Source organism: Bos indicus x Bos taurus, chromosome 16, assembly GCF_003369695.1.
Source record: "Bos indicus x Bos taurus breed Angus x Brahman F1 hybrid chromosome 16, Bos_hybrid_MaternalHap_v2.0, whole genome shotgun sequence".
Classification (NCBI taxonomy): Eukaryota; Metazoa; Chordata; class Mammalia; order Artiodactyla; family Bovidae; genus Bos; species Bos indicus x Bos taurus.
Window position 1 is genome coordinate 31,732,185 of NC_040091.1, and position 21,428 is coordinate 31,753,612.

The 21,428-nt window shown below is 40.6% G+C and overlaps 1 protein-coding gene across 2 annotated transcripts; it reads left to right on the top strand.

Moving 5' to 3' along the window:
- Nucleotides 1-9,648: 9,648 nt before the first annotated feature.
- HNRNPU (heterogeneous nuclear ribonucleoprotein U) lies at nt 9,649-19,357 on the top strand. 2 transcript variants are annotated; one of them, XM_027564678.1, is made up of 14 exons: nt 9,649-10,575; nt 11,403-11,514; nt 11,600-11,673; nt 13,571-13,710; nt 14,269-14,368; nt 14,716-14,828; nt 15,131-15,394; nt 15,553-15,672; nt 15,984-16,112; nt 16,202-16,370; nt 16,624-16,878; nt 17,139-17,323; nt 17,689-17,760; nt 18,233-19,357. In XM_027564678.1, exons 1-14 carry the CDS (start codon nt 9,885-9,887, stop codon nt 18,284-18,286), a joined length of 2,478 nt encoding a protein of 825 aa, XP_027420479.1. In that variant the 5' UTR covers nt 9,649-9,884; the 3' UTR covers nt 18,287-19,357. The 2 variants fall into 2 exon arrangements, with proteins under 2 accessions (XP_027420479.1, XP_027420480.1); XM_027564679.1 differs by having other exon boundaries at nt 9,652-10,518.
- The last annotated feature ends 2,071 nt before the right edge of the window (nt 19,358-21,428 follow it).

A 21,428-nucleotide genomic window follows, 5' to 3' on the forward strand; every position in this document is an offset into this window, starting at 1 on the left:
TCCTAAAATTTGGACCTGATCATGCCATTTCTCAGATCAAAATTCTTTAGTGCTCTCACCCCCTCCACCTCTTTATCAGTGGATGAAGCTTCAGCTTCTGGCTGATCTGGGTTCTTTTCAATCTGCCTCTTTGTTCCTTATACCCATTCCCTATCTTTACCCTGGAGAAAAAAATGGCAACCCACTCCAGTATTCTTGCCTGAGAAATCTCATGGGCAGAGGATCCTGGCAGGCTACAGTCCATGGGGTCACAAAAGAGTCAGACACGACTTAGCAACTAAGCAGCAACAACTTTTACTCCTACCCTTGCTCCTGCCCTCTTCCCCCAAACTTTGTGCTCCAGCCATACTGCAGTCCAGCTGTAGGAATGATTCTCATCTTTAGGCGTCTGCAGGGGCTGTTCCTACTGCCTGGAACGGCCTTCCTTCTCTCTCAACCTCCTTGCTTTTGAAGATACAACCTTTTCAAGTGTCTTATCCCCCAAGAAGCCCTTTGCTCCATTTTCCAAGCTCAATACACAAGGCTATTGCAGCACTTTTGTAATATACTACTCCTGTAATGTAATTGTTGGTTTGCCTGTCTCTTTCTCCTGTACTGTACTGTAATGTACATAATGTGTACATATTGTACTCTATGTGTACACACAGTATACATACTGTACACTATGAAGAATTAGAATATGTCATTTCTGACTTGAAACTCTAATGCTTCAAACTTACTGATGCAGGAAAGGGTTTGGCATGGAAGTCAGGCATCCCTGATTTGATGTCTTAACTTTACCACTCACTGAACTTGTCAAGTTCCTTAATCCCTCTGTTTTTCAGTTTCCATATCTATAAATTGAGACAAATAATTGCCATATTATGAGATTACTATGAAGATTAGAGATATTTTGTATAAAATGCCTAGTAAGTGACTGGTACATAACCAGGCACTCAATAACTGGCAGTTGATATCACAAATAAATGAATCAAGAAAAATACTGCAGACTTAAAAGATGACCCATCTGAAATGTGCTTGTGTGGACCACAGTGAAAACAGTGAAAAGGAAGAAAGGTTATATAAACACAGAGTATAAACATAGCATCTAGGCAATCAGGACAGCACAGAAAGTGCTTTTGGTTTGATTTTTTCCCCTTAAACTCCTGACAGCTTTTTTAAAAAAATTGAGGTATAGCTGACATATGATATTATTTTAGTTTCAGATGCACAACATGATTTGATATTAGTGTAAATATTTGATATTTATATTCAAAATGATCATAGCAATAAATCTAGCTAACATCCATCATCATACACAGTTAACAAAAGAAATTTTTTTCTCGCGATGAGAATGTTTAGCATCTACTCTTTTACCAACTTTCAAATATATAATACAGTATTATTAACTATAGTTGCCATGCTATATTTTACATCCTCAGGGCTTATTTAATCTCCTGACAGTTTTTAGTGAAAGACTTACTTATCAGCTGGCAGAAGTCTGCAAATAATAGGCAGCTCTGTATATAAAATAATGAATATGATGTAGGATGAAAAAAAAGTGAAAGTGTTAATCGCTCAGTTGTGTCTGACTCTGTGACCCCATGGACTGTAGCCTGCCAAGATCCTCTGTCCATGGAATTCTTCAGGCAAGAACACTACAGTGTTCCCTTCTCCAGGGGATCTTCTCCACCCAGGGAACAAACCCAAGTCTTCTGCACTGCAGGCAGGTTCTTTACTGCCTGAGCCACCAGGAAAGTCCATTACTGCTAATTACTGCTTACTTGTCATACAACTGACTTCTTGAAGGTGTATGTGAGGTTTTGTTTCATTTTTGCATGTGTGAATATTTGTGAGTGGTCAAGTGTTACAGACCTATACCATGGGAACTCTATATCTCCGTGGTTGGTCAACATGGCTGAATCCCCATGAAACAGCTGTACCAGTATAACATCCTGGTTATAGCTTATATTTATCCCCAAGCTGCAAACTCCTGGAGGTTGAGGACTGTGCTATTCATATGTGTTTCCCCTGAACATAGTATAGAACTTAGTATGTAGTAGGTGTTTAATAAATATTTATTAAGTAGATCAAAGGATGAATTGGGAGGTTATAAATATATACCCATGTATATATTTATAAGTGTATGATATATTTATACATACACATATACCCACACTTTCACTCTGATTCCTGGGGCCAGCTTTCCCTTTAGTCTGGCTTGAGCCATATGCAGACTAGGGTTGGTCCCTGGGTATAAACTTTATTTTTAAAACAGTCTATGAACAGCTGTATCCCAAAGAACTTTCTGTGATGATGGATATATTCTATTCTTCATTGTCCAGTATGAGACCAATGGCTACGGAACATTTGCAGTGTGGTTAAGTGATTGAGGGATCGAATTTTCAATTTTAATTTTAATTTAATTAGCTACTTGTGACAATTATATTGGTTAACACTGGTAAATAATCTCCTATGTATCATCTCTATGTACTTTTCCAGATCATATTCAACTGACATGTTCTGGGTTACACTTTTTTGATGGGGCTTGTATGTGGAGTCCTAAGACTTAATAGTTCAATACCACTTTCTAAATAAAGTAAAAATATTTGCTGAGCATCTAGTGCTTGGCAATATTGCTGGCATTATGGAGAATACAAAGTCCCTACCTTTGTGTTGCTTCTATCTAATGAGGAAATGGAAATGGAAAGATGGAGCATTAAAACAGAAAAATGGACTACACAGCCTTGGGTATGGCTCCGCTAAACATGAGTATAAAATCGGTTAACACAATCCTGCTTCACGACATGGAAGCAATCACACAGTATACTGTCAATACAGAGGGTAGAGAACCTGGACATGTAAAATCTACAGGCCATAAAAAAATCTGTTTAGTCGTTCTAAGAGTTTAGGATCTCTGATGGTGTTCACTAATATATGGTTTCCACAAAAAAATATTAACTGCCAAGTGGAAAGCCGAGCTTGCAAAGAAATTTAGTTATTTATTTAACAAGTGCTAGTGTTATGCCACAGAGAAGGCAATGGCACCCCACTCCAATACTCCTGCCTGGAAAATCCCATGGATGGAGGAGCCTGGTGGGCTACAGTCCATGGGGTCACTAGGAGTCGGACACGACTGAGCGACTTCACTTTCACTTTTCACTTTCATGCTTTGGAGAAGGAAATGGCAACCCACTCCAGTGTTCTTGCCTGGAGAATCCCAGGGACGGGGGAGCCTGGTGGGCTGCTGTCTATGGGGTCGCACAGAGTCGGACACGACTGAAGTGACTTAGCAGTAGCAGCAGTGTTATGCCAAGAAGACTCTGCTGGATAAAAATTATTATTACAGCCTCTACTTGATTTTTTTTATAACTCTCTCAATTTTTATTTATTTATTTTTGGTTGTGCTGGGTCTTCATTGCTGCATGTGGCCTTTCTCTAGTTGCGGTGATCAAAGGTTACTCTCCAGTTGCAGGGCCCAGGCTTCTCACTGTGGTGGCTTCTCTTCTCATTGCGGTGGCAACATTCTTCCCATGTTGCAGAGCATGGGTTTTAGGGCACCCAGGCTTCAGTAGTTGCGGCATGTGGGCTCAGTAGTTGTGGTTCCTGGGTTCTAGAGCACAGGCCCAGTAGTTGTGGCACACAGGCTTAGTTGCTCCTGGGCACACGGTATCTTCCTGGATTAGCGATCAAACCCATGTCTTCTGCAGGCAGATTCTTTACCACTGAGACACCAGGGAAGCCCAATAATGCTCTTTTAAATCAAGAACCCTTCAGTTTGAGTCAGGGTTGCAGTGCAGTTCACACATTTTTAAGGAATATTTTTTATTTCAGAGCTTCTTTCTTGTTCCCTAGTGCAGTGCCACGCTGTCTGTGAATGTGGAGGGAAGACACTGCACAGGTGCTGGGAAAGTCAAGTTCCTCTCCCTGCCCTCAAGGAACTTAGACTAACTTCAAAACAGATGACCACATCACAGGTAGAAGGTGGGAACTTATGAGGTCATAATCGCTTTAGTCTTTCAGGGCATTCTTGACTGTGGTTCAGGATGGTGCAAATATTTTCTTTCTCTTTTTAAATCAGGTACTGTGATACTGGCCAGTCACTGGTAAGGTATAATGGTGTACACTTTCTATAAACTCCTCATTGTTCAACCTGCCTGTGTTAGATGAGTTTTGCTAAATGTTATTCACTCTTCACCTGGTAAATAGTTAAGTTATCAGAAAAACCCTGATATCTTACTATGAACTACATGAGTCCAGTTTTCCTACAGGTTTCTAATGGGCACATCTTATTCTACAGACGTTATATAATGTGTGTGAAGACAGATTCATAACATTAAAGACAGGATAGTTCCTACAGAAACCACTTATTTATTTGTTACAGAAATTAAGTTTATTGGAAAACCCATCAAAGAAATTTCTTTTTCCTCTATGAAAATACTCAGTCTAAGGAATGGGATCTTGGAAGCAACATGACCAAGAAAATACAGTCTGAGGTCTGAAAGATTTCAGTATCTTTGATAATAGATGACAGTCACCTGCCCAAATGAACCAAATGTCACTCAGCCAAATAGCCATAACAAATTTCTTGATTTTCTTTCCATTAAGATGAAAGGTAGGTTGCCCATATCTAGGCGATCTGGTCTGTCTCAATGGCTAATAAATATACCGAGGCAAGTGAATGCTGAAGAGATAGCTTCCATATTATCGCCAGACACTGAGGGAAGCAGCCAATCGGTCAGCAGCAGCTTGGGATGGAGGGCTCATCCCAGGGCTGAGTGAAGGATGCGAGATTAAGGGTCTCCAGGCCTAGGGTGGGCTGGGAGGAGTGGAGCAGAAAGCAGGTGGGCACACAGGGCCAAGGAATGTGGCATGGTGGGGGGCAGCTGTCACAGCAGGTTGGCTCCGGTCACCAAACTGTGTGTGGGCAGGTGCTGGGCAGGCTGAGTCCACACAGGCAGCGTTTATCAGAGGAGCAGATGGTGGCGACGGTGCCAGTGGGGCCACTGCAACAGTAATGGGAGGCACGGAAAGCCAAGGCGGTGGGAATCTGGTTTGCTTTTGGAGAAACCCTTTACTTTAAACCTCTTAGCCTATCGTGGTATCCAAGTTTAAAGTACTGGGTTGGCCAAAAAGCTCGTTTGAATTTTTCCATATAAATGGGAATATTTTGTACCATTTAAAATTTAAAGGCTGTGATACACTAGTTTAAATTTCATGTCTGCTAATTAATTATGAAATTCTTCAAGACTCTAATGCAAAGTTTTGAATGTAACAAGTAAAACTTGAATATGAATAATCAATATTTCAAAGTTTAATAGTGCTCCTCCATGGACAGTGTGGAGTCAGCAAACAGGAGATTCACAGAAGTTTCTCCCTAGAGGGACTCTACGAATCTTCCAGTCTGCTCTGCTTCGTTTATAGATGAGGAAACAAACATCCAGAGAGATGGTGCGATTCGCCAAAGGTCCCCCAACTGGTTACAGTAGCAGCGCCATGCCTAGAAGCAAAGCCTGCACCCTCCTATCCAGACTTCATTTCACTTTTTCCCAGACTGACATTTCACTATGAACAATTCATTGACAATTTACACAATATGTATAATTTCCTAAATACAATTTAGCAATCCAACTCCAGATTTTCTTAAGCTCATTAAATTGCTCAAAGTAACTAATGAAGACTAACATATACTGAGCTCTTACTGTGCTTCCAGCCCTGTCCTCCGAGTTTAGACTATCTCAATGCATTTTCCCAACAACTTCATGAGGCAGGTATCATTTTAGATGTAAATTACTCTCAGGCACAGAGAGATAAATAGCTTGTGCAAGATCACACAGCCACTATGCTACCTAACTGGGACTGCAGCCCATGTCTGTCTGATATTTATGTTTGTATTTTTAACCAGAATTTGAAACATCCTCCCTTCCTACTGTGCATTTCTCTTAGTCTATATGAAAGTGTACTAATACTTAGTAATTTGTAGGTACTTGTAACCTCTCACATTTTTGTAAGAAGATTGAAAAATGTATCTCAGTGTGTTTCTTGCTTCTTTTATTAAACTGGCATTGATTTTCTATACCAAAAAAAAGACGTACATGAAATAGCATCTTTAGTCCATTGAATGTAGCATTCCTGCCAGTTCTTATCTCTTCACTAGTAACAACCCTTCAGTATCTTCCTTCTGACTGGAGGCAGAAGCCTAAGTCCTTACAAAACCATTGACAAGGCTGCTGGCAATCTGCACCTCCCCTCAACTCCCTGCCTATCTTCCCCCTCAGGACTACTTACTGTTCCCTCCATCTCTTTGAGATATTTACTCAAATGTTATCTTACTTCTTAGGCTCCCCAGACTACCCCATTTATAACTGAAAAACTCCCCCAACCCCAGCACACCTTGCCCCTCTCCTGTTTTACATTTCCCTGCTATACTTGTTACTTTCTCTGTTTTAACTTATTGGCTAATTGTCCCTAAGAGAATGAAGGCATAATTACATAGTTTGCTGTGTATTCCTAGTGCTTGTCTTAAGAGAAGGTGCTAAAAAATATTTGCTGAGTGAACTGTATGACAAACTATAACATCCAGGTATGTGCCTTTGTTTCAACTTCAAAATGTAAGCTACATATTCTGAGCACCCTAACTCTGTAATGCCCTGTCATAGATCTATTACCTATGGGCAATTCACTAATCATTTTGTTTTTTTACTGTTGAAATTAATTTTCCCCCTCTTCCACTCTGTATTCTTGGTGGTCTCCAGGATTTAAAAAAGGGGGAATATCAAATTTTTGACAGATCCCTCAGCAATTTAGAGAGAGTGATCTGTACTTTTACTGGTCTCTGTAGAACAGGACTATCATCACAGCATTAAAAATATAAGAAGAAAAACTATTAGGAAAGTGAAGTCACTATTTGTATTTTCAAGTGGTAAAATAAAATATTGCTTGTAAAAAGGACAAACAGCAAGATGATGGCTCTTTGAGCATTTGTTGTTGTCTAGTCGATAACTCGTGTCTGATTCTTTGCAACCCTGTCTACTGTAGCCCCCAAGCCCCTCTGTCTATGGGATTTCCCAGGCAAGAACACTGGAGTGGGTTGCTATTTCCTTCTCCAGGGGATCTTCCCAATCCAGGGATTGAATCCCTGTCTGCTGCATTGGCTGGCTGATTCTTTACCTCTGAGCCACCAGGAAAGCCCCTTTGAGCATTTATAAAAACAATTTTTCTGTTGAATGTTGTCTTGGAAGGCCCAGTGTAATGAAAGAAGCCTGTGGTGGGAGGAGGACCTGGGTTCTTGGGTCATGTAATGAGCAGACTGAGGATGATCTTAGTGATACAAAGCTCTTGGAGACAAAGCCATGACATTTTCTCATGCCCATCTAAAGTTATTCAGCTCAGTTCAGTCGCTCAGTCGTGTCTGACTCTTTGCGACCCCATGAATCACAGCACACCAGGCCTCCCTGTCCATCACCAATTCCCGGAGTTTACCCGAACTCAAATCCATTGAGTCGGTGATGCCATCCAACCATCTCATCCTCTATCGTCCCCTTCTCCTCCTGCCCTCAATTTTTCCCAGCATCAGGGTCTTTTCAAATGAGTCAGCTCTTTGCATCAGGTGGCCAAAGTATTGGAGTTTCAGCTTCAACATTAGTCCTTCCAATGAACATTCAGGACTGATCTCCTTTAGGATGGACTGGTTGGATCTCCTTGCAGTCCAAGGGACTCTCAAGAGTCTACTCCAACATCACGGTTCAAAAGCATCAATTCTTCTGCGCTCAGCTTTCTTTATAATCCAACTCTCTCATCCATACATGACTACATACGTAGCCTTGACTAGATGTACCTTTGTTGGCAAAGTAATGTCTCTGTTTTTTAATAAGCTAAGCTAAAGGTCTTAACTTTTCTTCTAAGGAGTATCTAAAGTTATATTTCATGTTTATTTTTACAATTGATTTAACATACCAAGAATAATTGTTATAAATTGATATTTAGGTATATAAACTTTATTTTCACAATTTAGTTTTTTTCCTGTTAAACAGAAATTGCTTTCATGTCGCTAACATTTAAATATGTAAGTCATATCTAAGGACATATAAACTTATATGATCACCATAATTACTATATTTAATTCTGATTCATTAGGGGACTAATTACTTATTTTGTGAACATGGAAGGCCCCCTGTAATTCTTTTCCCATTTTGAACAAGGCAAAGAACCTGAAAAGTTCAAATTTCAGTCTTCCACTTGTTTGTAAGCTCTAAGGATATTATAACCAAAGGCTAAAATGAGTTTTTGGCACTGTTTGGAAGTTCCTATTTTGGGTGCTATCCCTTCTGCCTCCATCAGCTTGAACTGAGAATTACTAGTACTGCACATAATCCATTAATTTCAACTCAAATCATTTCACAAATGTTAATATTTCATCTTCATATATGACTGCACTGTAAAATACAAGATTCTCAATTAAAAGCCATTGAAGAGAACTTAAAAAATAAAATTTACTAATCAGTTAAACCGTACTATGGGAGAAAGTTAAATGTGTATTTTTCTAAATTTTGAATTAAAATTGGGGCAGCCTTGGCCAGCTAAAGCACCACGCAATGTAGTTTACCTTAGACTAGACTAGACCACTGGCTAGCCATTGTGCAGATTCTCTGGGGTTTAAGACATTCATCTCTATCACAGATCTAAATTCTGGAAAACTGGAAGAACATTAACACACCTCTTATTTAGTAAAAGGAAAGATTAAACTTCTAAGACACACCAAAATAACATTTCTCTTTGAAAGTGATAGTTATTTTTCTTTTCACAAAATCACAGCCTTTTATTTTTTCATGAGCTTTTATTAGAGCTTTGGCATAATTTTGTCAAAAGTATATCCGTAGGAACAGAATCAAAGTGTGTGACCTAGCTGGGGTCTTATCCTCATTGTTAGTTAAGGGGACTTCATAATTGCATGACCAGGTCCTAAATTGGACAGAATAAATCTTACAGGAGGTCTGTCTTCTTGGTAGATATAAAGAAAACACAGAATTCCAATTCTGAGGCTAACTTCTTTGGCTATTAGTACCATAACAAGGCCTGTAAAGTCCGCTTTGCAGTATGGAGTGGAGGCCACTCCTCAAAAATAAGCATTATCTCCCAAACCCTGCATCAGAGGTCATGGGAGAGACAATAGAAAGGCCCTTTCTCAGTCTAAAATTCAACTCCCAAGTTAGGATTTAGGAAAATCAAACCAATTATTAAGCAGAAGAAACTCCCCAGCGTATAATGACTGTCAGCTTGTACAAATCAAATCAAAATTTTAAAGGTTCTAAGCAAATAGCTGGAGAAACAGATAAGATAAATCTAAAATGGAAGAAGAGGCGGCGGATTCCAGCTGAAAACACCAAGTTGAAGATGAAAGCATTTGGGTCGAAGCAGCCTCCTGGCCGGAAGGCAAAGAACATAAACGAATATTGCCACCAAAGTGCTGGAAAGGCCAATAGAGGCTGCAGCGGGTCGGTTTAACCGAAGGCGGTTTCCACCTCCTCCATTAGCTCGGCCCCAATTGGAAGCGCAGTGCGCGGCGCCGCGCTCCCGGCCCGCCGCTCGGGCGGGGCGGGGTGGGGCGAGCGCGGGCGCTCCGCCGGCGCAGAGGCGGGGCGGCTATATTACGTGCGCGGTGCCGCCCCTGCGAGAGGACGTTGCGTGCTCGCTCGCGCCAGGCGAGTCTCCGCGTCTCCCTCGCGAACTCGGTGAAAGGAATTGGCGCCGTTCGACACCAGGCGGATCCGCTCTGCAGCACGAACCCACCTCCAGCCGCAGCCGCAGCCGCCGCCCGGGCCGAGGAGCAGCCGCAGCCGCCGCCAGTGGCCGAGTGAGCGGAGCCGAGTTTGAGCCAGCGCCTAGCGGTGAATCGGGGCCTCACCATGAGTTCCTCGCCTGTTAATGTGAAAAAGCTGAAGGTGTCGGAGCTGAAGGAGGAGCTCAAGAAGCGGCGCCTGTCCGACAAGGGCCTCAAGGCCGAGCTCATGGAGCGTCTCCAGGCCGCGCTGGACGACGAGGAGGCCGGGGGCCGCCCCGCCATGGAGCCCGGGAACGGCAGCCTAGACCTGGGCGGGGATTCCGCCGGGCGCTCGGGAGCAGGCCTCGAGCAGGAGGCCGCGGCTGGCGGCGACGACGACGAGGAGGAAGAGGAGGAGGAGGAGGAAGGGATCGCCGCCTTGGATGGCGACCAGATGGAGCTCGGGGAGGAGAACGGCGCCGCGGGGGCGGCCGACTCGGGCCCGATGGAGGAGGAAGAGGCCGCCTCGGAGGACGAGAACGGCGACGACCAGGGCTTCCAGGAAGGGGAGGATGAGCTCGGCGAAGAGGAAGAAGGCGCGGGCGACGAGAACGGGCACGGGGAGCAGCAGCCTCAACCGCCGGCGGCGCCGCAGCAACAACCCCAGCAGCAGCGCGGGGCCGCCAAGGAGGCCGCGGGGAAGAGCAGCGGCCCCACGTCGCTGTTCGCGGTGACGGTGGCGCCGCCCGGGGCGAGGCAGGGCCAGCAGCAGGCGGGAGGTAAGAAGAAGGCGGAAGGCGGCGGAGGCGGCGGTCGCCCCGGGGCTCCGGCGGCGGGTGAGTGCTGCGTGGTTGGTTGCGCGCGGCGGGAGGCCCGCGCGGGGTGGGGACCGTGCCCAGGCCTGCCGGAGCCCCGCAGGGGGGAGGGAGGAAACCCGCCGCGGGAGGGAGCACCCCCGGGGGCTGCTGGAGAGGGGCGGGAGGGGCGCGGGGAATCCCGGGTTAGGCGTGAGGCCTCGGCTCGGTGTGTGACGGCGGTGGCGGCGCCTCCATTATGTGGCTGGAGAGCCGGGGTGGGGAGGGGGGAGGCTGCAGCTGCCGCTGGAGGGGGAGGAGCCGCGGAGGCGCCGTCGCGCTGCGTGCGCGCGGTGCGGGCACATGTCTCGGGGGGAGGGGAGGCCCGGGGCCCCGGCGGCGCGCCGTGGCGGCTCCGGGCCGCGGTATTGTGCAAGGCGCGCCGGGCTCGGCGTGACGTCACTTCCGGCGGGCGGGGCGGGGCCGGGCGGGGCCCGCGGCGAGCAGTACAATGCGGCCGCGGGGAGCGCGGGCCCGGGTGGGGGGAGGGGAGTGCGGGCGGGGCGCTTCGGCCCCTCCCCCTTTCCTGAACACTCTCTGGGGTACACGTGGGCTCCGGGCCTGGGCCGCGCCAAATTTTCATTAGCTTTCTGGAATATTCGAGTGGACTGGCAAAATTAGTAATGTACTTAGACTGCGTCACTGAGTCCAAACCGATTCCAAGCAGATTGTTTGAATTGGCAATTGAGTCGTTGATTGAAATCACAATGTACAAGTCGAGTTTTAGGGAACCTCCAACAAGAAAGGGATTTTCTGCTTGTTGTGGCGGCGTGCCGTGGTATCTTATACGGCGGTGTCATGTGTTGTAGGAGACGGCAAAACAGAACAGAAAGGCGGAGATAAAAAGAGAGGTGTTAAAAGACCTCGAGAAGATCATGGCCGTGGCTATTTTGAGTACATTGAAGAGAACAAGTATAGCAGGTAGAGGATGCTAACCTAGTTTTGGCACCTGTTCACTATTCTTTGGTGGGGAAAGTTGTATCAGGAGACAATTCTGTCTTTTCAGAGCCAAATCTCCTCAGCCACCTGTTGAAGAAGAAGATGAACACTTCGACGACACAGTGGTTTGTCTTGATACTTGTAAGTGAAGCTGTTTCTTCCCCGTTCCTCCCTCAGTTATCAAATATGGTTTTTGGTTACAAAATGTTAGAAAACTTAATGCGTGTGAACGGTTCTTTTAAAATTAGAAAGATGGTGGCTTTTATTGAGATTCTGGTCACTTAATTTAGTCTCGCAGTTATATTGATAGTTTTAGAGGCACCAGCAATTTGATTATTTTTTGGTATGATTTTAAAATTCTCATTTGTAGGAATGTGAAATGAATGCCAATATTTGACTGTCTAGCTAATGGAAACTTGTAAGACTACCTATAATTTGTCCCTTTAGGGTCTACAATAAAAGTACTGTCATTTTTTTATTGGTGGAATTATGTTAAGTGAGCTATTTGGGCCAGTTAAGTATTTATTAATGACTTCCCCATTAGCACATCACTATTTTCCCTATTCTAAAAGATTGTAATATTACTTTCTCAATAACTGCTCTTTTGTTCTCAATTCCAGTTCAGTAGCTGCTGCTTTAACCTAAGTTGGTTTCTTCCAAAGACCTGGGGCAGCAGCAGTGGGCTATCACTGGGCCACTAGCTTTCTTCAGCAGCGAATGGTATCAATGGCAGCGCTGTAAATACTGCTACTTTACCCAGTTGGGTTGCAATTGAGTATGAGGAAGTATTGCAAACCTCTAAAAGGGCCTTGGCAGTCAGATTTCCTCATTTTTCTCACATACAAAGTCATTGGTTTAGTATTTTGATCAGAAAGTACAATTTTATGATAAACAGAAAAAAGGGTAGAAATAATTGCTTAGAGGTAAGGTGTCGTCCTGTCCTGTAGATCTAAGGAGTTGAATCTTAGATTCTCCGGTTTTGGAATACATATTTTATTTAGATGTGTATGGTAGTGTAAATGTAAGTCTTTTATTACATACTGTTTACATAGAGTCAATGTAGTGGAGTCTTTTTTTTTTTTGAACTGCATATGGAAGAGTAGATGAATGTTTTATGTTTAGTTGCATAAAATTGGTGAGCTATGAAGCAGTGATTTAGGAAGATAATGCTGTTACAAAAGGGATACTAATTTAAGTGCATTATTGGGTTCAAGTATAATTTGTTGAACATTCTATCAGAAATGTAAAGAGCAAAGGTTATGTAAGGAATTCCAGCCTGTAGGTTTAATTTCATCTCACCAGTAAAACTTAGGAAAGTAGCTTTCTTAATTTAGTGTTGCCTCCACTGAGAACTCAGAAGGTGCATGCTAATGAGCCAGTGACCCAAAGGTAGCTAGGTTAAAGTCGTTTTGGATTTGGATTACTCCAAAGTGTGTAATCCTCCATTCTTATTAACAGGCAAATCTGGGGAAAGGGGACCTAAAATGCTGTAGTAATAACAGCATTGATGACCAGGTTTATATTGTATAGACTGAGATTGCCTTCTTAACAAGTTTTAGCAAAGAGTTTAAGATCTAGAACCCCTGTAAAGTGAGAATCAACAGCTCATACTCTTTATTTTAAAATACTTGGTCATGGCCTCCCTTCAGTTTTATTGTGGTACTGGTAAATTCTACCTGGTCTGGCATGCTTCACTTTGATTTCCTGCTATCCTCTACTGCTTGCCTCTAAATCAAGGTAAAGAGCAGAGCAGGTATGTATAAATGTCACATTGTCTTGATTATTTTATATACTTAAAATACACATATACTAAACCTTGATATTTGTTAGCTGCATAGGTAGTGTACACTTCAGTTCATAATTTGGCAAGAATGACTTGGTGGGAGTGGGGTTTAAACTGAAAATTAGAACAGCATCTGCAAAAATGTAGTAAGCAGCATTCAGAAATACGTGAAAATTTAATAACAGCTTTGTCTACATGGCAGATGTTTATAGTGGATATCAAAAGAAATAATAACAGCATTTGATATAATTGCAGATAATTGTGATCTACATTTTAAAATATCAAGAGATCGCCTCAGTGCTTCTTCCCTTACCATGGAGAGTTTTGCTTTTCTTTGGGCTGGAGGAAGGGCATCTTACGGTGTGTCAAAAGGCAAAGTCTGTTTTGAGATGAAGGTAAAAGTAGTTTTGTGATGTTGTTTTTTTCTTAAGCTTTGTGAGGTTTTTGCCTGATGTTATTAGATATCAGTGGAACTTGTATTTTTTTCAAGTTTTTGTGGGTTACAAGAGGGACTAACTATATGTTTTATAGTAGTTGAAGATGTTTGTTATATTAGAAGTTGCCATATAGATAGAGCCAGCATAATTTTTATTTAGGGTGTTCATTTTTTATGAGGCACTTGAAAGGCCCACCAAACGTTTGAAAAAATTTGGTTAGGCTCCAGTTTTTGTTCTGAGAAAAACATGTTAAAGAGTAAAGTTCAGTTGGTTTTGAGTATTGAGAATATGTAATTTCAACATTTTCTTTTAAATGTGAATCAACCAAGTACATTTTCAGCTTCAAGTTATAAGCCCTTAGTTTTTGAAATTCTTGTAAATGTTGGGGGGAGTGTAAAATTGGTGTGGTCTGTACTTAGTAGCTGAAGAAGAATTAGCCCATTGCCCAAATGAAATAAACCAGGATTGATTGAGGGGTTTATTTTCCTTGGCTCACAGTTTATCTTTGACTTTCAGGTTACAGAGAAGATCCCGGTGAGGCATTTATATACGAAAGATATTGATATACATGAAGTTCGGATTGGGTGGTCACTAACCACAAGTGGAATGTTGCTTGGTAAAGTTTCCATTTGAGTATCTTGGTACTCGTGAGTATTTAGGGTTTGATTTCAGCAGTTAGCAGGCATTCTAAACTTTTTGCCTGTTTTTTAGAGATGAATAATAGTAACATGAGCACAGGCTAAATTGTAGCTTTTTTTTCTTTATAGTTACTTGGTTTATGGCTGATGGTTCAAATAGAATGTTACCATGTCATGCAATTTGTCAACTAGTTAAATAACCACTTAGCTTTTTTTTATTTAATATAAAGTCAGCATAGTATACTCTTGAACCCTATATCTTAAAAAAATAATGGGTCAGTTTGTTTTGGAGACTCTATTTAATTTAAGTTAATAATTTTCTTAGGTGAAGAAGAATTTTCTTATGGCTATTCTTTAAAAGGAATAAAAACATGCAACTGTGAGACTGAAGATTATGGAGAGAAGTTTGATGAAAATGATGTGATTACGTGTTTTGCTGTAAGTCATAGCTAAATTTCTATGTAAATGGAAAGTTATTAGATAGGATTATTTTAAAGTTATATCAATATCAACTTTCAATTACTGATTCATTTTGACTGAAAACTTAATATGAAGTTGATCCAAAAATCTAGTCTTTTTGGGTAGTATTAATTTATGTTTGTGGACATAGGTGCTTTAATTGTTCACACCAAGCTATTTAAACATATAACCTGCTGTACTCCTAGGTTTTTTTGTTTTTTTTTTAAGAAGTGTTACAAGAAGCAGATTAAAACCCATTAATTTTTCTCTCCGATTAACAGAACTTTGAAAGTGATGAAGTAGAACTCTCTTATGCAAAGAATGGACAAGATCTTGGCATTGCCTTCAAAATCAGTAAGGAAGTTCTTGCTGGACGACCACTCTTCCCACATGTTCTGTGCCACAACTGTGCAGTTGAATTTAATTTTGGTCAGAAGGAAAAGCCATATTTTCCAATACCTGAAGACTATACTTTTATCCAGAATGTCCCCTTGGAGGATCGAGTTAGAGGACCAAAGGGGCCTGAAGAGAAGAAAGATTGTGAAGTAAGTCACTGGAAAGAAATTTTTTTTGAAGCTTGGCTAAAGTTCTGTTTAATTTACTGCTGTACTTGTTCCCATTAAAAGGCTGTGGAAGTTCAAATGTGTAATCTGGGCTTTTGTGTATTTAAAAAAAATTATTTAAAGAATTCTTTCCATTGTAGGTGGTTATGATGATTGGCTTGCCAGGAGCTGGAAAAACTACCTGGGTTACTAAACATGCAGCAGAAAATCCTGGTAAATACAACATTCTTGGAACAAACACCATAATGGATAAAATGATGGTAAGTAAAATGGGCTTGATTTCAGCTAGAAGGTATTCTAGGTAATATTTTTGTTTTTTATCCATTTTGTTTAGTATTTTAGAGAGAGGAGTTTGGGCAGTTAAATGTTTATGTAAGTAGGTGCTTTACCTGTAAGGTAAATTGCTTTCCTTCCAGTGACTAGAGTCCATTTTCTGTAGAAGTTTTTTAACTCAATTATCCAGTAGATAACGACGAGCTGATTGGCATTGGGTGGTGTTACAGGATAAAATGTCCTTTCTTGTAGCATTGAGGAAAGGCAATGTTTAAATTTTTTTTCAATTTAAAAAAAGGTGGCAGGTTTTAAGAAGCAAATGGCAGATACTGGAAAACTGAACACGCTGTTGCAGAGAGCTCCACAGTGTCTTGGAAAGTTTATTGAGATTGCTGCCCGTAAGAAGCGAAATTTCATTTTGGATCAGGTAAGCTGTAAGTTTGAAGTTGAAAAAACTGATAATAGTAGAATTAATGTTTGGGGTTTTAAACTTTTTTTTTTTTCTTTTTCTGAAAGACAAATGTGTCTGCTGCTGCCCAGAGAAGAAAAATGTGCCTCTTTGCAGGCTTCCAACGAAAAGCTGTTGTAGTTTGCCCAAAAGATGAAGACTATAAGCAAAGAACACAGAAGAAAGCAGAAGTAGAGGGAAAAGACCTACCAGAACATGCAGTTCTCAAAATGAAAGGCATGAAGTTCTATTATGTTAAATATCCAGTGATTTGTATCTGTTAACTTTGTCAGTAATAACTGTTTCAAGAGTTAAATTAACTGTAAATGAACATATATATTTAACTTGTGTTTGTAAGAAAATGTAATTAAAATATGACTAGGTGTTGTGTGTTTTGCAAAAATTAACAGCTGATTGAGAGTTACAGGCTTTAGGGTTGTGAACGTGTATGTAGTGGGTTTGTAGGTTAATATGATTTTATGTTTTGCAGGAAACTTTACTCTGCCAGAAGTAGCTGAGTGCTTTGATGAAATAACCTATGTTGAACTTCAGAAGGAAGAGGCCCAGAAACTTTTGGAGCAATATAAGGAAGAAAGCAAAAAGGCTCTTCCACCGGAAAAGAAACAGAACACAGGCTCAAAGAAGAGCAATAAAAATAAGAGTGGCAAGAACCAGTTTAACAGAGGTGGTGGCCATAGAGGACGTGGTGGATTCAATATGCGTGGTGGAAATTTCAGAGGAGGAGGCAAGTTAATTTTGAGTATTATTTGGTCCAAGGTTGAAACAAATGTACCCTTCTAGTTTGGGTCTGTATATTACTTAGCTGAATTTAACATGGGAAGCTTTTGATGTGCATTATCTTAGCTGTCTTGGTAAGCATATCTAGGTTATGTTGAATGGTTAAACATTTTTCTCCTAAAATGAAGGAATGGTCCAAAAGAACCCTAAGTCTCATGTAAAGAAGGTAGCAACACACTATTAAATGAAACGTTTCTTGTTTTCTAGCTCCTGGGAATCGAGGTGGATATAACAGGAGGGGCAGTATGCCGCAGAGAGGAGGCGGTGGCGGCGGCAGTGGTGGCATTGGCTATCCGTACCCTCGCGGCCCTGTCTTTCCCAGCCGTGGCGGCTACTCAAACAGAGGGAACTACAACAGAGGGGGAATGCCTAACAGAGGGAACTACAACCAGGTAACCATTTACGATCTTTGCAGATGCTGATTTTCTATATAATATAGTGTAAAAGGTTAAATATGATGGGCAGCCTCAGTTAAGAGTTAAGAATACAGTGTATATGCATAATTACGGTAAAATGGATAAAATTCATTAATGTTAACTTTTAGGTGCATTAACTGTTATTAGGAGCAAGTCAGGTGTGATGTCTCATAGTGAATAAGTTAATCACCTGAAAGGAAACCCAGCAGAGTGCTCAGGTTCATGGCTGACTGCCCATCCATCCATTTCTGCAGCTGTGTCACCTCTTTTCCCCCTGCCCCTTGGATAAACCTAACAACTTGTGTTCTGAGTTCTTTAAAGATTTTTTTTCTTTTCTGTAGAACTTCAGAGGACGAGGAAACAATCGTGGCTACAAAAATCAATCTCAGGGCTACAACCAGTGGCAGCAGGGTGTAAGTAATTCCTTATGTGCTTTTATGTACATTTAATTGTATTTTGAGTTCATAAGAATCAATCTTGAAAAAAGATCTTGTCCAGGGATCAAAGTGTTTATAAATAAGTATTACAGGGCAAGCTGTGAGTTGTATTGCAGTTGTAGCTGTATACTATCTTTTGAAGGCGAGATAGGTTGGAGTTTGCTGTAACTTAATATTTTTTAATAAAGTAATATTTAATTTATATGGCTTTTTTTTTTTTACTGATAGCCTTAATTGTATAAACTAACTGAAGTTGTAATGTGTTTCCTTTTGTAATGTGTATTGATAATGGGATGTTAATACTAACTAAATCTGGCTTGATAAATCAGAAGAATGACAGGTATAAATTTGTTTCCAGCAATTACTCTGAATTAGATTGTCATTTCCTAAAAGCAATTTGAGTGGCTTATTGATGTTTTTTCTTTAAAAAAAAAATTTTCTCTTACAGCAATTCTGGGGTCAGAAGCCATGGAGTCAGCATTATCACCAAGGATATTATTGAATACCCAAATAAAACGAACTGATACATATTTCTCCAAAACCTTCACAAGAAGTCGACTGTTTTCTTTAGTAGGCTAACTTTTTAAACATTCCACAAGAGGAAGTGCCTGCGGGTTCCTTTTTTAGAAGCTTTGTGGGTTGATTTTTTTTTTTTTCTTTTCTTTTTTGTACATTTTTAATTGCAGTTTTAAAGTGAATCGTAAGAGAACCTCAGCATTGTGCACGATAAGAGAATGTGTCAGTATTTCAGGGTTCTACATTTTATCTGTAAAATGTGACTTTTTTTTTTATCACAACAAAAGTAAAATGTTGCTTTGTACCTGGTGTCTTTTATTAAGAATTTACTCCCCCCCATTTCTCACAGAGATAACAGTCGGGAGTCATTGTCACAATATAATAGAAATGTTAGCAACCAGATTCATGTAAGGACTTAGTGGTCCTCATGAATTGCATAAGACTCTGTACTGCTCATATTACACTCCATCCTCTCTGTAGTTTGCTGAGTAGTGGAGGGGTAAGCTAAATAGTAGTTTTTGACAGTAACTGGGAAGGCTCTTTCTTTTTAAGTAACAATGGAATTGGCATATTTGGGAATGAAGATAAAATTTGGAACTAAGATAGAGAAGATGGAGTGTATGTAGAAGGGCTGTTAAAAAATGTAAAACTTGGTTGCATTATTTGTGGAGGCTCAAACTTGTGAAGGTTTAAGTACCATAATTTTTCCATTTGTTCTGCATTTTGATTCTGAAAAGAAAGCTGGCTTTGCCCATTTCTTATTAAAAAAACTTGTTGTAAATCCAGTTGTCTAATGGGATCTATATGAAGTTAGCTATGTCTGTATGCCCTTCTCCCACAAAATACTGTATAACTAGTGTGCTTGTAGTAGTTAACTCCACCATCTTTGTAAGCTAATGAAATTGTGAGTCACCCATTTATATCTTAATTTTTAATCATGTCAGTTCTTGAATGGGTATCTCCTTAGCCTGCTGATTTCTTTTTCTTTCTAAAGAAAGTGGGTGGAGAAATTAATTTAGACGTTTGTTTGCAATAAAAAGAATTCATTTTACTCTTGTTTTGGGATTCTCGCCATCAAGGTTCAAAATCCCTTTATGAAACTCCCAAGAGGAGAAAATTTAAGTGTGTGCTTTCTGGACAGCTTATTCTTTACTCTGCACTTGGAACATTTAGGTTTTAAAAACTTAAATGTATATTGACAATTGACTTAAAATTATGAAGTTGAACTCTTCCCTTCCCCTCCCCCCAGATGACTTTAAACATTTAATGAGGGGAAAAGGTACTGGCTGGGAGAAGTTAACACTCAGTTTACCATCTTTAGAAAATGCTAATGGCTGTCCTCAACTGATAATTATATTTACATCTATATAATACATGAAACTCTGGGAACAGATGCTTTTAGAAGCCATCATGCAAGCCAGTCAATACTACACAACACTGCTAACTTAACTGTAGTTATGTGATAACATTAGATCCCCTAATTGTAATTTTATTGGGTTTGCACAGAACACTTAATCTTCTAAAGGACCCTCACTTAAGGTGAGGAATCAGGAGTCAAACTGTAGAACTAAAACTTGACATCAGTTTAGTGTTTCATTGGTGTTACAGGTTTCTTCTGGTAAGTATAGGTTTGTTTATTTTTCTGACTGCCTAGATTTTTGTTTTAGCCATTTTAAGTCAGATTTTTAACGTCAGAAATTTTCTTGCTGAAAGATGAGCTGGAGTTGAGTTTCAGATGATGGTGTAGGTTCCGTTGAGAATGTTTTGGTTATAACACACTTACCATAGGAATACTTAACAGTATAAGATAGTGCCTCAAGGGCTTTTGTCTTTTTAGCAATTGCAACTATCTGCATGAGCCTACTTTTCAGGATGCATCAGTATTACTAGGATTGCATAGACTTGTCCAGGGGGAAAAAGTAAGCTTTGTTGCTAATCAGTGTTTAGGTGTCCTAAATGTTTTAAGTACTATTGAAAAACGTTGGATATACTTTCTAGTTCAAAATTGTGTATTTTGCTACTCTAATCATTGCAATGGGAAAGTGATGGCCAGGGGACAATTCTGTAGGCTTGTTGTGCCTGTGTAGCACAGAAAATTTGGGAAAGAGATAAGACTGTTGATAGAAAATGTTAGGTTTTAAGAAGCATTTTCAAGGTCAGAATTACTGTTAACTATTACTGTCTTCATTTGTATAAAATGAAACAAATCTGGAGAATATATAAGAAATTAGGAGGGAGTGCACCATATAGCAAGCAAGAGAAAAAGTTGATGCCAAGTTTGGCAGAACAAGATCAATAAACAAAAAACTTGGTTTACTGTACCTCTCCCCTTGCCTATATCCCCTCTATGGCAAGCAAAACTGGATAAATTTCTGAACAAATGTCCCAACTACACCTTAGAAAACTCACTTGTCTTAGAAAAGTCTCACCTGTGAGACTGTTGTTTAAGAGATGCTGTCACTAGAAACTTCTGTATATAGTTGATTATACTTACAATCATCCTGAGACAAGAATTGGATTAGATTGGTTATTTGTACAAAAACAGCATAAAGATAGAAATGATAAAAGTTGAAACTGCAAAAAGTTATCTCTGTTGGTCGGTTACATCTTGTTGCTCATACCTGGCCTTGGGTGGAGAGCTCCAGCTCTGAAGAGCCTGAGACTTGACTTGTGGCCCTAATACACAAACAGCAAGGTGAGATCTTAGGATGAAGGCTGAGTCCAACCAGTTTGACACTGAAGTGACAAGCTACGTTAAATGTAGAAAACAAGCTCTCATTTGCCTTAGGATCCTGTCTGAAAATAAGAAATGAAACTAGTTTTAAATGCTAGCAACAGGTATTAAGCTTAAAAACAATTTTTTTCAGGAAAAGATGACTCAGTATTTTTCAACTCTTGAGGAATTTACATTCATGGAAAGATTGTGTGCCGCATATGCCTCAGGTGTGGGAGTTGAATTGACATGATTTCCTATGAACTTAATATATGAACAGGCTTTTTATCCTAGGATTGTTTTTTAACAGGTTCCATTGCACAAACAATATTTTGATAGTATTTAAGGCAGTGGTGCAAACACCTTTTACATAGGAAGATTGTAGATCTGGAAGCGTGTTTCTGATGTTTTGAAA

Excerpts from the sequence above, each read along its gene's own strand:
- HNRNPU (XM_027564678.1), top strand. The coding sequence starts at position 9,885 with ATGAGTTCCTCGCCTGTTAATGTGAAAAAGCTGAAGGTGTCGGAGCTG. Across the intron at positions 11,515-11,599 it reads GAAGAGAACAAGTATAGCAG|AGCCAAATCTCCTCAGCCAC; the intron begins GTAGAGGATGCT and ends CTGTCTTTTCAG. Across the intron at positions 14,829-15,130 it reads ATGTGATTACGTGTTTTGCT|AACTTTGAAAGTGATGAAGT; the intron begins GTAAGTCATAGC and ends TCCGATTAACAG.